The sequence below is a fragment of the Phyllostomus hastatus genome, unplaced genomic scaffold, assembly GCF_019186645.2.
Source record: "Phyllostomus hastatus isolate PE091 unplaced genomic scaffold, TTU_PhHast_1.1 phas_scaffold_129, whole genome shotgun sequence".
Taxonomy (NCBI): domain Eukaryota; kingdom Metazoa; phylum Chordata; class Mammalia; order Chiroptera; family Phyllostomidae; genus Phyllostomus; species Phyllostomus hastatus.
Genome location: NW_025334009.1, coordinates 33,166,126 through 33,181,378, shown reverse-complemented (window position 1 = coordinate 33,181,378; position 15,253 = coordinate 33,166,126). Strand labels below are relative to the sequence as shown.

Sequence of the window (15,253 nt, the reverse complement as noted above, 5' to 3'; positions counted from 1 at the left end):
TTCAGGGAAAGAATATAAACTTAGCATTTTCATTTTGTGTGCAATAAAAAGCCTTCTGTGATCTCTGTGAGCACGTCTTCAACCTCAAAACTGTTCACCTAATGCTACAGCCATACAAGCTCCTCAGTTACCCGGCAAAACCCCCATTCTATTTCAAGGATATGAACCTTTGCACACAATGCTTTTTTGCCTTAAAACACTATATTCATTCTTCAAGACTCAGTCATGGTATTTTCTCACCAAAGAGTTCCCTATCTCTCCCCAAAACAGAGTTAATATATTCCTTCTCTATGCTACTACTATTCTTTGTAAATATTTTTACTATAATGCTCAACACTCCGTATACCAAAATTTTCTTCCTTGAGATCAAACACCATGTTTTAAATCATCTATCTATTCCCATATTAAATGTTCCATTACCATTTATCATGTGAATGACAAACAAATGCATGCATAATCTATAACTTGCTTTTTTACCCTACTTTTACAATTCCTTAGAAGGGCCTGTTTATTGCCCTTTGCTTCCATTGCTACAAAACAGTTTTCCCAATCTTCTAGCAATGAGAGTAGATGTGAAAGTACTTTACTAAAATATGCAAATATAAAGTATGAGCACCTCTTAATTTCTAAAGCATCTTATAATCAGCAACTATTGGATCACTATACTAGCAGAGTCCCTCAGGTATTTTTTTCTAAATTCTCCCCAACTTCACAGTTAGTTCACCATAATCCTCCTAATCTCATTTAGTTCCTTTTGCATTTACTCTTTCTAATCCTTTGCTTATCTGACTCTAACCTTCCTCTACTCTTTAGTCATAGTGGGTGCAAAAGAGACCCTAGTTTAAATTTTCATCCTGCTATTTACTGGCTAATTTTATCTTGATCCAGTAATTTAATCTTCTTTAAACTACAGTTTCCTTGCTTGTGTAATGATGGCGTGTATTAAGAACCTACCTCATAAAATTTTTTAAAATAATTTTTTAAGTTTAGGATGGAGGCATAGGTAGATTCACTTTGTCTCCTCACACAAACAAAACCAAAAGGACAACAAATTTAAAAACAAAAACCAACCAGAACTGCCAGAAAATCGAACTGTATGGAAGTCCAACAACCAAGAAATTAAAGAAGAAATATTCATCCAGACTGGTAGGAGGGGTGGAGATGGGCAGCCAGGATAGAAAGGACCTGCAAGGAGGCAGAGGACTGGAGGATCGGCGATGATGAGGCAAATGGTCCCACATTTGCATGCAGACAAAGGGGAAGGATCAAATGGGGGTGAGGCAGACAGCACAACCCAGGGTTCCAGTGTGGGAAAATAAAGCCACCAAACCTCTGGCTGTAAAAATCTGTGGGGATTACAGCAGTGGGAGAAACTCCCAGCCTCAAAGTCCAGTTTATTGGAGAGATCCACAGGATTCTCAAACTACACAAATCCACCCCCCTGGAAAATCAGCAACAGAAGGGCCCAGTTTGCTTGTGGGTAGGTGGGGAGTGACTGAAAGCTGGCTAAGAGCCAAGCAAGTGGCACTGTTCCCTCTCTAATACCTAAGGCTCTGCTCGTTACAACATAACAGGTGCAATGAGACAAAAATATATAGCCCAAATGAAAGAACAGATCAAAACTCCAAAATAGAACTAAGCACTGAAGAGATGGCTAACCTATCGGATGCAGAGTTCAAAGCACTGGCAATCAGGATGCTCACAGAAATGGTTGAGTATGGTCGCAAAATAGAGGATAAAAACAAAGGCTTTGAAAAGTGAAATAAAAGAAAATATACAGGGAACCAATAGTGATAGGAAGGAAACCAGGACTCAAATCAATGCTTTGGAGCAGAAGGAAGAAAGAAACATTCAACCAGAAAAGAATGAAGAAACAAGAATTAAAAAAAAATGAGGGAAGGCTTAGGAACCTCTAGGACACCTTTAAACATTCCAATATCCGAATCATAGGGGTGCCAGAAGGGGAAGAGGAAGACCAAGAAATTGAAAACTTATTGGAACAAATAATGAAGGAGAACTTCCCTAATGTGGCAAAGGAAATAGACTTTCAGGAAGTCCAGGAAGCTCAGAGAGTCCCAAAGAAGTTGGACCCAAGGGAGCACACACCAAGGCACATCATCATTATATTACCCAAGATTAAAGAGGAGAGAATCATAAAAGCAACAAGAGAAAAGGAGATAGTTACCTACAAAGGAGTTCCCACAGGACTCTCAGCTGATTTCTCCAAAGAAACCTTATAGGCAAGAGGGAGCTGGAAAGAAGTATTCAAAGTCATGAAAGGCAAGGACCTACATATCCAAGATTACTCTACCCAGCAAAGCTATCATTTATAATGGAAGGGCAGATAAGGTGCTTCCCAGATAAGGTCAAGTTAAAGGAGTTCATGATCACCCAGCCCTTATTATATGAAATGTTAAAGGGACTTATCTAAGAAGATCAAAAACTACGAACAGTAAAATGAAAACAAACTCACAACTGTCAACAACTGAACCTAAAAAACAAAAACTAAGCAAACAACTAGAACAGGAACAGAGTCACAGAAGTGGAGACCCCATGGAGGGTTATCAGCAGGGAGGGGATGAGGGGAGAATGGGGGAAAACATGCAGGGAATAAGAAACATAAATGGTAGGTACAAAATAGACAGGGGGAGGTTAAGAATAGTATAGGAAATGCAGAAGCCAAAGAACTTACATGTACGACCCATGGACATGAACTAAAGTGGGGGGAGCTGTTGGGAGGAGGAGGTGCAGGCTGGAGAGAAATAAAGAGGAGAGAAAAAATGGGGAAAAAAGTACTTAAGGGTGTATTGGAGGGGAAAAAAGAAAAAAAATAGTTTATAAGCAATGGTAGTTATTACTTTTCTACCTCTAGTGCTGGCATTTACATTTTAAAAAATACTTAAACCTTTACTGTAACATCATATTCCTATACATGACCAGGTGGAGGGAAACACTCAGGCCTAAACACAAAGGATGTACACAAGTCTGAAGTACTCATTTTTATTGTTAGCTTTGTTTAAAAAAAAAAACCCAAAAGTGTTAGTATACCTTCCAATTTTCCCTTACTCCTAACCACTGCTCTACCCTTTCTCTTCCTACAGTACTGTCACTTGACCAAAACAATAGATACATTGTTAACTCCTCAAAAGTTTTTACAAATTTGGTTAAGCACTGGGGACAGTCCATCTTCACATGATAGTTGTCCTCTTCCTAAGGTAAATCTTTGTACCCATAACTATTCCTTTATGTAATCTGATTTTCAAATCCTTGTATAGTAGCTGCAGGATTTAGAAGCACCTCAGTTTCTCAATACCACGGTGAAAGTATGTCTATCCAAAGTAGACAAACTAAGTCATATTTTATTTGGCCAGATACACATAAAGAAGCTATTGCATCCCTTCACCTTAGCACCTCATAAATCTGAATCAATGCCATTATTAACTGTGTTGAGATCTTTTAGCACCTACAGTATCACAACAGTTCTTACTAGTCTTTTATTCATATAAGCTGCTGCCAAGCAAGATTCTCAGCAAGAAATTTTCAATTTCTTTTAAAAACTTAATATGCAATTTTACATTACTGTCTGTTCTTATACATTTCATTTATTTCTATTGAAGTTTTTAGCTTTCTTTTTTAAAAACAGGACTTTATTTATTTATTTTTAGAAAGAAGGGGAGGGAGACAGAAAGAGAGGGAGAGAAAAATCAATGTATGTTTGCCTCTTGTGCACCCCCAACTAGGGATCTGGCCTGCAACCTAGGGCATGTGCCCTAGACTGGGAATCGAACCTGCTACTCTCTGGTTTGTAGGCCAGCACTCAATCCACTGAGCCATAGCAACTAAGTTAGCTTTCAAATATATTTCTTTTTTTTTTTTTTAAAGAGACTCCACCTTTATTTTTTTTAAAGATTTTATTTATCCATTTTTTAGAGAGGGAAGGGAGGGAGAGAGAGAGAGAGAGACATCAATGTGCGGTTGCTGGGGGCCATGGCCTGCAACCCAGGCATGTGCCCTCACTGGGAATCGAACCTGCAACACTTTGGTTCGCAGGCTGCACTCAATCCACTGAGCTACGCCAGCCAGGGCTCTAATATATTTCTGAACCCAATGTATTTGTCATCCTTCTAGCATTAGTTCTTTATGTTAAGCATGTTATTCTTCCTCTGGCTAAATCACTAAGTAAATAAATGTTCAATAAATAGAATGAGGCTAATGAAAGTATTCTTCTTTCTGTAATTCTGTTATGCTTCTATGTACTTCTTCAAAACCAGTTTCTCCTTTATGGATTTCCCCCTGATTTCTATGGCATATGTAGGACTGATCAGTTGTTTGTGAAGACTGTAAGACTTCTAGAGTTCAAAGGGACTTTCCAGGGCCACAGTCTTGCCCAATTCTCTCATTTACAAACAAAGAATCATTGGTAAAGTTTAGTCACATACCCTTGGCCACATGACAGTGGAGTATCTGAAAGTAGACTAAGGAATTCTAAATACAAATATATGATGTTGTTTCTATTACAGGTTTTTATTTAATTTTTATATATTATCTATTTATTCATTTTTATCTACATGAAATAAGAGAAATTGTTTTTATTATTTTTAATCTGAAATATATGTGCACTTTTTGTTGTCAAAGGTATTCTTGCTACCACACAAGAAGCACACATTATTTTCTCAACTTTATCAGTCCATGCAGGGAATAAGTGGGTGAATAGCCTGTCTCTACTCTGACAAGCTGAAAAGCAAAATAAATATAAATTTGGTTTGCTGCAGGTAGTGAGGAAAGGAATATTTTGGCTGCAAATCACAGATTTTGACCCTGAGCCTACAAATTTATTTGGGATTAACTATCAACTTTCTAAGACTCAATAGAGAGAATGATAATTTTATTATTATATTGATGGTATATATTGAATTACTATGTAAACAATATATTCTTTTTATACTATTTCTGGTTAATTTATAGTCAATATCACTTATGAACAAACTGAGATATGAAATCCTCTGTATTATTAATAAATAACCACCACCATCACCCTCCCCATCAGAATGTAAATTCTGTGAGTGTTAGTTTTTCATTCTATGATTTCTGCCTGGCTTGCAGTAGGCTCTCAATAAAAGTTTGCTGGTAATCAAATAAATAAGTTAATCAATAAAGTTGTTAAAAGGATCACTAACCAAAGAAGCAGATTTAAGAATGTTTATAACATCCCAAAACATAAACAAAAGACATATATTGCAGAAGGATTCACTTGGCTACTCAAGTTAATTAAATAAACAAGAGTCTTAATATTACAATTACAATTCTTTGTCAACAAAGTGCTTGCTCCTTTCTCTGAAATTTCAACAGGTTACTCTTTGTCTCTTTAGACTCGTTATACATCAGAGACGTCTACAACAATTCCTCTGTTTATTTTTCTGGAAAGATCAAGCAAATGTCCAAACACTAAATCAACTTCACTGTCATAAGATCATAAACAGGCCATCGGCAGATAGAAAGATCAGGCCCTTATGAATATTAGTATTACTTTAGGACCTGAACTCAAAAACAAGCCAAAGAATTTACTATTTTTTCAATGTTTACATTTTCTTTGCGTGCCGTTGCTCTCAGTACTCATTTCAAACTATCAAATTTCACATTTACCAAAAGAGCAATTTCTAGCAATCCTACATTGATTAAATTAAAACATTTCCTTTACTAGTGCTTTTATTAAATGTTACCATCTACATTGTTCCTCTAAAATCTAAATAGAAAGTACTAAAATAATACCATATTAATTCAAATGTTTAGGATGATGTTAAAATCTTGTTGAGAATAAAAGAATTTGCTCACCTAATCCTTTTTCCTTGTGTTTTTAACATCTTTACAATATATTTAAATCACTTTAAATGTCTATTCTAAGTACAAAGTTACTGAATTAGAACTGCATCAAACTGAAATCAATTTATATTCTTTTTCTATTTATTAAACAGTGATATTAAAACATTTTAAAACTATTTTACTAATCAAGTCAAAACTACTAATATTTGATGTATCACCAATCATTTATTTAGCTAATGTTCCATTAACAACATAAAGCACCAGCCTACATAAACCCCAACACGTTCTCTTCATACAGTTTTCCTTTAAATTACAAAAGTAAAAATGTTAATTTGAAAATTACAAGAAAACTATGAATTTAATAAACAAATTAACTTACTGAAAAAATCTTTAAAGACGTTTAACCAATCCATTTTGATATTTTCTTTTGTCAGTCTGTTACAGTCCAAGATAATTCTCAGTGAGCTTCCTGGTATGTTCTGCAACACTGAAACTCCCCACACCCTATCCATGTGACTTGGCCCACAACCAGGCAACAGGAAGATTTTCTGAGGCTCCTCTCTTTCCAAAATTCCCCCCTCCCCCGCCCCCGACTGTAACAGAACCTGTAAAACAAGTATATCATGATGGCCACAAAGGTGACCTTATTATTCACTCTTATTTTAGAAGAAGCTTTACATCATATATTTTCAACAACTGAAAATATATTCACATATTCATTTTTCCTTTGTTTTCTTTTCTCAACTTTCAAACAATGCCACTCCATCAGCACAATCATTGTGAAACAAATCCATTAATTATATGGTACATTTAAGTCACCAGAAAGGCGGTCAGAAATTCTGAGAGGAGAGAAGGCTGTTATGATGCAAAAGCTGGATTTACATCACTATACAGGCTAACTACAGATCACTAACTTAAAACAAATAATAAAAAATGTATGTAATTGGGCTTTAAAAATTGTATGCAGTAATACCTAAACCTGGGAAATTTTTCCTCTTTGCTCTATGGTATTAGTTTTTTCACTACCTTTTGTTAATTACTTTCACATTTGCTCTATTTCCAGGATACCAGCATACTTTAAAAAAAAAAAAAATGTCTATTTAGATGTGGTCCTAGTCCTTTCTGTGCCTTCATCACTATAAGGCATACTTTCTTCACAGAAGTTACCTTAATTATCCCAAATGCCTCTAATCAACATGCTTTAAATAAATGTCCAGTATTACAAATTAATGAGTATTCCTGGTTTTAACTCTGGTAATTTTTAGCTACTCAAGGAAAAGATCTTTCTGACTTGTCTTCCATTTTAAAACTAATAATAATGGTCTTATCTGCAAAACCTTAAAATCTCAAGAAAAGGTAACCTCACATACAGCACTTAAATGTCAAGATGAAAATTCAGATGAATAACTCCATGTATTAAATTACATTTAGAATACGAGGAATGTTTTTAGCTCAGAAATCAAGATTCTAATACTTTATATCCTATTTTGAATTGTACTATAAATTCTTGCTGTTTTACAGTGGTAAAAAATAGGTCTTCTATTGCTGATGAATGAAAGAACACTCTAGTCTAGAATAAAAATAATGTTAAATAAGAAATAAAAACTAAAATTAAGCAGTTAATTAATAATATTTTATATTTTTCAGTCATACTATATTACTCCCAAGCTATCGTCACAAGGAGAAATTTTACTTTCTCTTCCATTTATATACAAAGAACCATTAAGTAACAGAATGTTTGCATGCTTGTCTAAATACAAAAAAATAAAATTCTGACCCTCCCAATTCCTTCCTGTAAGCCAGGAGAATTTAATTAAAAAAGAAAAAAAAAGAGGCCACTCCTCATCTGGGCATATTTCCTTCCTATCAGCTCAGCCAAGTCAAATGTGGAGCAGGTTCCACTATTTCTGGCCCTAATGAGAGTTGTAAAAACAAACAAATGTTACAGTTAGAGAAGAAGAAATGAGAAAAAGAGAAACAAAATAGAAGAGAGATCAGCCTTATAAATGCTAATCTATAGTAGTGATCCACAATTTAAAATTCTTTTGTCAACTGTAAGAAAAACATGATTTGTTTTTAAAAGTGAAGTTCAAAATGTAAGCCAGTAGATGTTAAAATACAGCAATGTGCTGAGCAAAATAAACTGCCTTAATTTCAAGGAGGCAATTCTGCATCTCACTCATTTATCCCTCTCAATTAGGTGCAGAATTTGCCTCAACTCCACTGGGCACTCGTAGTTAAAGAGCCCCTGATAAATCCGTCCAATTCTGTTCCTTTGCACCACAACAGCTTGATCTTTGAATTCTGACCAGTCCCACCAGAGTTAGATATACAGAAACTGTCCACTAGCATGATGTTCCCTGGTCTCCTGACTTGAACACGTGCTATGAGCCAAACTTACCTTGTCTAGCTGAAATTCCAGTCCTAACCTTTTCTTGTCAATTCTGCCCACTGTTACCAAAATTCTGTACAAAGAACCAAACACTAATATCTGCTTAAAAGACAGTATTTTTGCTGTTTTAATACAAAAATAACTTACCTAAGGTATCCTTTAGGTTTTTTACAATAGATGCTTTCCGAGCACTGTTTTTCCTTTCCACATAGTTAGAAGGCACAAACCCCGTTTTATTCATGGAATTTCGAACTCGCCACCAAGACTTAGAATCATCCAGAAGCCATAATCTCTCATTCTTCTTAATGTCCAGCTCTTGTTCTTGTTGAGCCACATAATCAAATTTGGCTACTACCACCACTTCTTCTGCCATCTTTCAGTAGCTTCAGCACTGTAACGACATAGAAACTATTTTTATAAGGTTTTAGACTACATACTTTTCAAAAGAGATACATCTAAAAAACCTAAGAGTACAGAATGGTTAAAAGAAAAAATACGGGGAAAAAATACACCAGGCAAATACTAATCAAAACACAACTGGTGTAGCTGTAATAATAACACACAAAAAGACTTTAAGGCAAAACCATCACTAATGATAAAGACGTTTACCATAAATGATAAAAAGTTTTACTCAATGTCTATAACATCTAATTTTATATGTATGTATTGACATAGCTAAAAATAGATTGCTAGAACCACAAAGAAAAATGGACATCAACTGCCCCAGAGCACAAATTTAAACATCTTTATCTCAGTAATAAATCAAGAAGACAATAAAAATTAACAAAGCTAAAAGAGAATTGACATTACAAACCATCTGTTTGATCAATAAACATACAAAAATTTTACTTCCCAACAGAAGAATACAGACATATATAAAAATCCATCAAATGTTAGGCCATAAAAAAGGTCTCAGCAACTTTCATGTATTCAATATCCTACAACCACATTCTCTGACAACCTCCACAAAAAGATAACTCTTTAAAAACCTCGTTTGTCTGGCCCTGGCTCATGTGGCTCAGTGGATTGAACAGCAGACTGCGCAGTTTAGGGTTGTCGGGTTCGATTCTCAGTTAAGGCACATGCCTGGGTTGCAGGCCAGGTCCCCAGCAGGGCCCACATCAGTGGCAACCACACACTGATGTTTCTCTCTCTCCCTTACCTTCTCTCTAAAAATAAATAAAATTGAAAAAAACTCGTATGTTTTGGAAATTTCTAAAAACTCATGAGTAAAAAAATAAGTAACGGAATTTTAAAAATCTTCAAAGTAAAATAATAGAGACTATAGAGCCAACCTGTGGGGTGCAGCAAAAGAAGTATACAGAGTAGGGCAAATGCAGGTTTACAGTTGAGAGTACGTTCATGTACACACACACTATGTATACTGTCTGGACCTTGCTTTCTCAGTTTAATAGTATATCATGAAGATCATTCCACAGAAGTGTCTGAGGGTTCTTTTCTAATACAATTACTATTTCTAAGAAATGCACAGTACTTCATCAGTAAAGAAGTATCAGTTTCCTCAAGCAGACCTTAGGGATGGATGATGGGTTGTTTTCAATCTTATGGTATTAAACAATGCAATGAATAGTCTCATGTATGTCATTTAAGCTTTCTTTTAGTGTACCTTTGCATTAAAGTTAGAAGAACACTGAGCTGAAGCTTAAGGTTTATATAATTTTGTGAAATATTGCTAAATCCCTATCCAGAGACTCTTTATCCCTTTCTATTCTCAATATGAGTGATTATTTCCTCATAGCCCTATCAACAAACTATGTTGTTGATCTTTTGGATTTTTGCCAACTGGATAGGTAAAAAAGGTATTTTGAAGTAGTTTTTCTTTGTATGTCTCTATTACAATGAGATTGAGCATTGTTTCCCAAACTTAAGGGACATTTGCATTTGTTTTCACCTGTGGATTACTTGTTCATTTTCTTAAGGTGTGGCTTTTCTTTTTCATTTCTTACAAGCTCTTTCTATAGTAAGAATAGTTTGGCCATTGATATAAATTGCAAAATTTTCCAGTTTGTCAATTGTCTTTTTAACTTCACTATTAAATTTTTTAGGTACAAAAATTTTGAAGAATTTGGCAATAGAGTTGTCAAAATTTTAAATGCACATTTCTTGCAACCAACAATCTACATACTAGAGGAAAAAATGATGCAAATACCCAACATCACATGTATAAGAATGTTTGCTGCAGTACTGCTAATACTTGTGAAAAATCAGGAATGATATATATACCAAGAGTGTCTAAATTCTAAGTACCAATATGGTAAAATGTCTAAGATATATTAAGCAAAAATGCAAATTCCAAAAAAATGTGCTAAGTATGATTTTATTTTGGAAAAAATCCTATTACATATGTGCATTAAAAAGCTCTAGGGGGATATATAATAAACTGTAATCACAATAAGTAGTAAGATTCATAAAAAAAACTTTCAGTCTCTATTCCATATACATGTGTGGTTTGAGTATTTTACAACAGGTACATATTACTTAAATTTTTTAAAATGTACTATAAGAGAGAAAACCAACTTAAAGCTAGCCAATGGAACTCTCATCTGAACACAAAGTATGAAACATGGTGAGGAAATATGCAGAAGGTATGAGGGAAAAAGAAATGTGAGAAAAGTAAGCAGGTGTAAAACTAAATCTGCTTCACAGAAGAATCACAATTAGAACCTAAACAATCAGAACATAAAAAACAAATAAAGCACTTACACTTTAACTTTGATGACCATTTCTTCAGTTAGTTACCAGATAAAGGAGTTAATTTGAACTTATAGAATTCAAATAGTAGGGAAAACCATGTATCTTTAAACCAAGATACAAAGTGAAATGGCATGCTTAAACTACAAGAAGGACAGCAACTGAGGTCAACTGAGAGAACAAAGAATGGTTCCCATCTCTTGCCGACTCTGGAGCAGATGCTTACAATAGAACGATGGGTGGAAACATTTGCATTGTATTAACAGACATTTTTCTCTGGCCTTCTTTGAGCCACACTTAGTTCAAATTATATAAATTAAATGTGAAGTGATTTCACTACCCTTTGATGCAGCCATGATTGTAAAGGCTGTCAATTAATATGCTATATTCTCCTACAAAAGCTTCAGCTCCATGTTCCCAACTCTACTCATGATATTTGCACTTGGATACTCCTGGCTCCTATGCCTGCTTTCAGGAACTGGATTCCTGTCCTTTTGTTTTTGGGTCCTTGTACCTGGCAACGAAACCCAAGACCCTTATCACAACCAGTGTCCAATTCCTGCTTGACATCAGAGTTGGATTTCCTTTATAGAATCTGAACTATTTTGTTCCTCACTGACTGCTGCCCAGCTCTGATTATACAAAAATCATGGACCTCGAATTTGACATTAATCTCAGTTTACAGTACTCATAACTGGCTTGCCTTTTCTTCCTGGGCCTATTTTTTTATCTCTGTTTTTCTAGTTCACCTCCAACCTCATTCCCAAAATGAACCCATACACACTCACTGATCATATGCTTGGCCTTTCCTCATCTGGTTATCCTAACAATAGGACCAAACTAGAATTAAATATAACTCGATTATTTCACTGTCACTAAGGACAATATGGAGCTTACTGTTCTAGATATCTTCATAAATGTGCTATACTATTATTTATTGGAAAGGAATCAGAAGATTGAGTTGGAGAACACCTACTAGCTTAAGAGCAGAGGATTTTACACCCTCACAAAGGCTAGGAGTTGCTAAAGATTTGCAACTTTACACCAAAGAAATGGTCACTAAACTCCCATAACTCAGGTATTATCCTAGCATTTCCCTCTCAATAATCCTTTAAACTTGAAAAAGTATTATCCTGACTTTACCAAGTATCACACAGACACTAAGGAGTTTTACCAACCCTGAAAAACAAGTGGGGGTAACTGGGAGTTCAAATGGAAGTCAAATGCATGTTCTTTGCACTTCCCCAGAATTCATGTACTGGTGATTACCATGCTGTCTTTTAAAAAGAGAACAGAAAAAGAGTATACATGTAATAAATGCATGTAAACCAATTACCTACTAAATGAGAAATTCTCCAACTATTTGGTCTCAAAACCCCTTTACATACTTACATATAAATTGAAAACCCAAAGAGCTTTTGCTTATGTCAGTTATATCTACTAATATTTACTACATTAAAAATTAAAAAAGAGAAATGTCAGGATATTTTAAAATTCAATTAAATATGACCATATTTAATCTAATACATTTAAAATATTTTTATAAAAATTATATTTTCCACATCAAAAACAGTAGTTAAAAGAGTGGCATTATTTTACACCTTGGCAAATTGTTTAAATGTCTGTCTTAACAGAAGACATGGATTTTCATATCTGTTTCTGCATTTAATGTGTTATCAACATACTGCTTTGGTTAAAAAGAAAAAAGGAAGAATATTTTAAGTCTTTTCAGATAACTGTGGATATTCATTTTTGGTACTACACCAAAACTTGACAAGTGAGAGTTTCTTAATATAGTTTCTAATGTGGAATCTAAAACTATATGAATGAACTTTTCCTGTATTAAGATTCATTGGTCTAGTATTTTTTAATTCCAGGAAAAGATCGGTGTGGGCCCACTACAACCTGCCTGTCCAATGGATTACAACTAAAATCTTCAGAAAAGCTAAAAAGAATCAGATACCTGAGGACTCTGAAAATGAAATAACAGCAAGCAGATTAGGGAGGGAAATCAGTGGGAAAAAAGACCAATACAGTGATGGTAAATTTCCTATTGGTTCCCCTATGCTTTATTTCCTGGCTTTGGTCCAAAGACAGGCAGACAGGGGAATTGGATAATAGGCAGAGCTGGAGAAAAAACAGGAGAATCTGGTCAAAAGACAGGAAAATTCTCTGGTGGGTTTTCCCCACCTCTCCCGGCCCTGTCCTCCCAGCACCAGCCTTAGCTATGGATCTGCACTGCTGACACAATGGTGGAGTACACACACTTTAAGACCCCAAGAGAAAACCTATTTTTCTGGATACAGGAAGAAGAAGGAGGAACCAGGTGGCACAAAGAATATGGGGGAAATACACTATTTTTCTTCACTATTCACTCACCATTTTACCATTAAGGCAGGCAGTCATGCCCAGAACTGAGAAACAACATGAAAGACTGAAACTCTAATAAAAGAACCCAATGTTCCTGGCCAGAAAAACTAGAAAGAGAGATTACTGGGAATTGGAAAATATGGATAAAATTCCCATGACAAAAGAGTTAGAGAAAGTAATCTATGACAAAGACTCTCTCTTTGACCATTCTGTAGTCAGGCTCCTCTGAGCCCTCTTCTTGACACAGCCTATAAAACTGTAGATTCTCTCCCTGACCAGTGTGGCTGAGTTAGTTGGAGCATAGTCCCATATACCAAAGGTTGTGTCTTCAATTCCCAGTAAGGGCACATACCTAGGTTGCAGGTTCAATCCCCAATGCAAGAGCCCATGCAAGGCAACCAATTGATGTTTCTCTGTTACACTGTTGTTTCTCTCTCTCTAAACAATGAAAAAATGTCCTCAGGTGAGGATTAAAAAATAAACAAACAAAAACAACTGTAGATTCTCAGCATAAATAATTTAGTCTACCATCTCACACTTAAACAGTAGTGAGTTTCTAATGGCTTAAAGCCGCACCCCTCAGATGGAAACTAAGCTCAACGCTGTCACAAGAATTTACTATTTGTTTTAGCCAAAACTTGGTGATAGGCAGGTAAGTCCGCAAACCCATTCTCAGAGCAGTAAATTTAGAAAGTATTATATACTTTCTCTACACCTTTGAGATAGGAATCTTCTACCACCCAGAACTGTCTTAAGGACTTGAGAGTTATCTCTTTAAAATGGAAACATTCAAGGAGATGACTCTCACTCTTGCTTCTAGTCCTTGTAGAAAGGTAAGGGCCCAACTGTGGTGGGTGCCTTGCCCTAACTTATACCATTACCACTCATCATGAAGTTTGTTTCTCATCTAGATAAGTACCAATTACTAACTTAGGTGGCCTAGTTACATGGACCAATCCCCTTTAACACCACATGGCACCTTTTCCTTAGCATGCTGCAGCTTTCAAAGTCTCATGCCTTGTTTTGGCAAAGCTGAATTCAGTTCACACTAGACTTTCATCCTACTGAAGTATTTATTGAATAAAATCCATCCTTACCATTTAACTAGTGTCTAGCTTTGTTAACCTTTAATACCTATAAATCTGGTTATGAACCAACATAAGTGCTGGGTTCCCCCAAGCACTTCTGGACATGCATGACTCACCCACAGCAACTTCCACTCCTGCAAGGTCCATTAATGATAAGTGCCCTATACAAGTGTACTATTATTTATCTTTTATATCACATTTTTATTCTTTAGATATGTTTAGATTCATAAACACTTACCAACTGCCTTATTCAGTACAGTTACATGCTATACTGTTTTGAAGCACAGGAACAATAGGCTACACCATATAACATATATATATAGTAGGCTATTCCACCTGTGTGATTACATCCTATGTGTAAATATATTCTATGATGTTCATACAACTATGAAGTCACCTAATGATATATTTCTCAGAATGTATCACCATCGTTAGGTGGCATATGACTGTATTCACAAAGCCCAGGGATTAGGAAATGGAAATATCTTTTGGGAGGCTGACATTCAGCATATTATAACAGAAAAAAAAAGACTGTATAAACCTGAAGACAGATCAATACAAATTATCCTATCTAAAGGAGAGGGGAAAATATTTTGAAAAAGAACAGGGCTTCAGGGACCGTGGGACAACATCAAAAGAGCTACTATTCATGTATTGGATTCCACGCCCCTACCCCCAAATAGATTTCAGTACAAAAAAAAATACTTAAAACAATGGTTGAAATGTCTGGAAGTTTGCAAAAGACATAAATTTACAGATTCAAGAAACCAAGAAACCTCAACTAAGATAAATTCAGACCATGTCCAGGCACATCATAATCTAGCTGCCAAATACCACAGATAAAAGGAAAATCATAAAAGCAGCCAGAGAA

The 15,253-nt window shown here is 35.4% G+C and overlaps 1 protein-coding gene across 5 annotated transcripts in view; it reads right to left on the bottom strand.

The window, feature by feature from the left end:
* The window catches only part of NCK1 (NCK adaptor protein 1), a 77,617-nt gene that overhangs the window by 16,294 nt on the left and 46,070 nt on the right, over nt 1-15,253 (bottom strand). For 4 of the 5 annotated variants that reach the window (XM_045856927.1, XM_045856929.1, XM_045856928.1 and 1 more), the window contains one exon: nt 8,360-8,603. In XM_045856927.1, coding sequence (XP_045712883.1) covers nt 8,360-8,585 — 226 coding nt within the window. In that variant the 5' untranslated portion in view covers nt 8,586-8,603. Of the gene's footprint in view, nt 1-6,199; nt 6,313-8,359; nt 8,604-15,253 lie in introns of those variants that run through there. The other variant, XM_045856930.1, reaches the window with a different exon arrangement.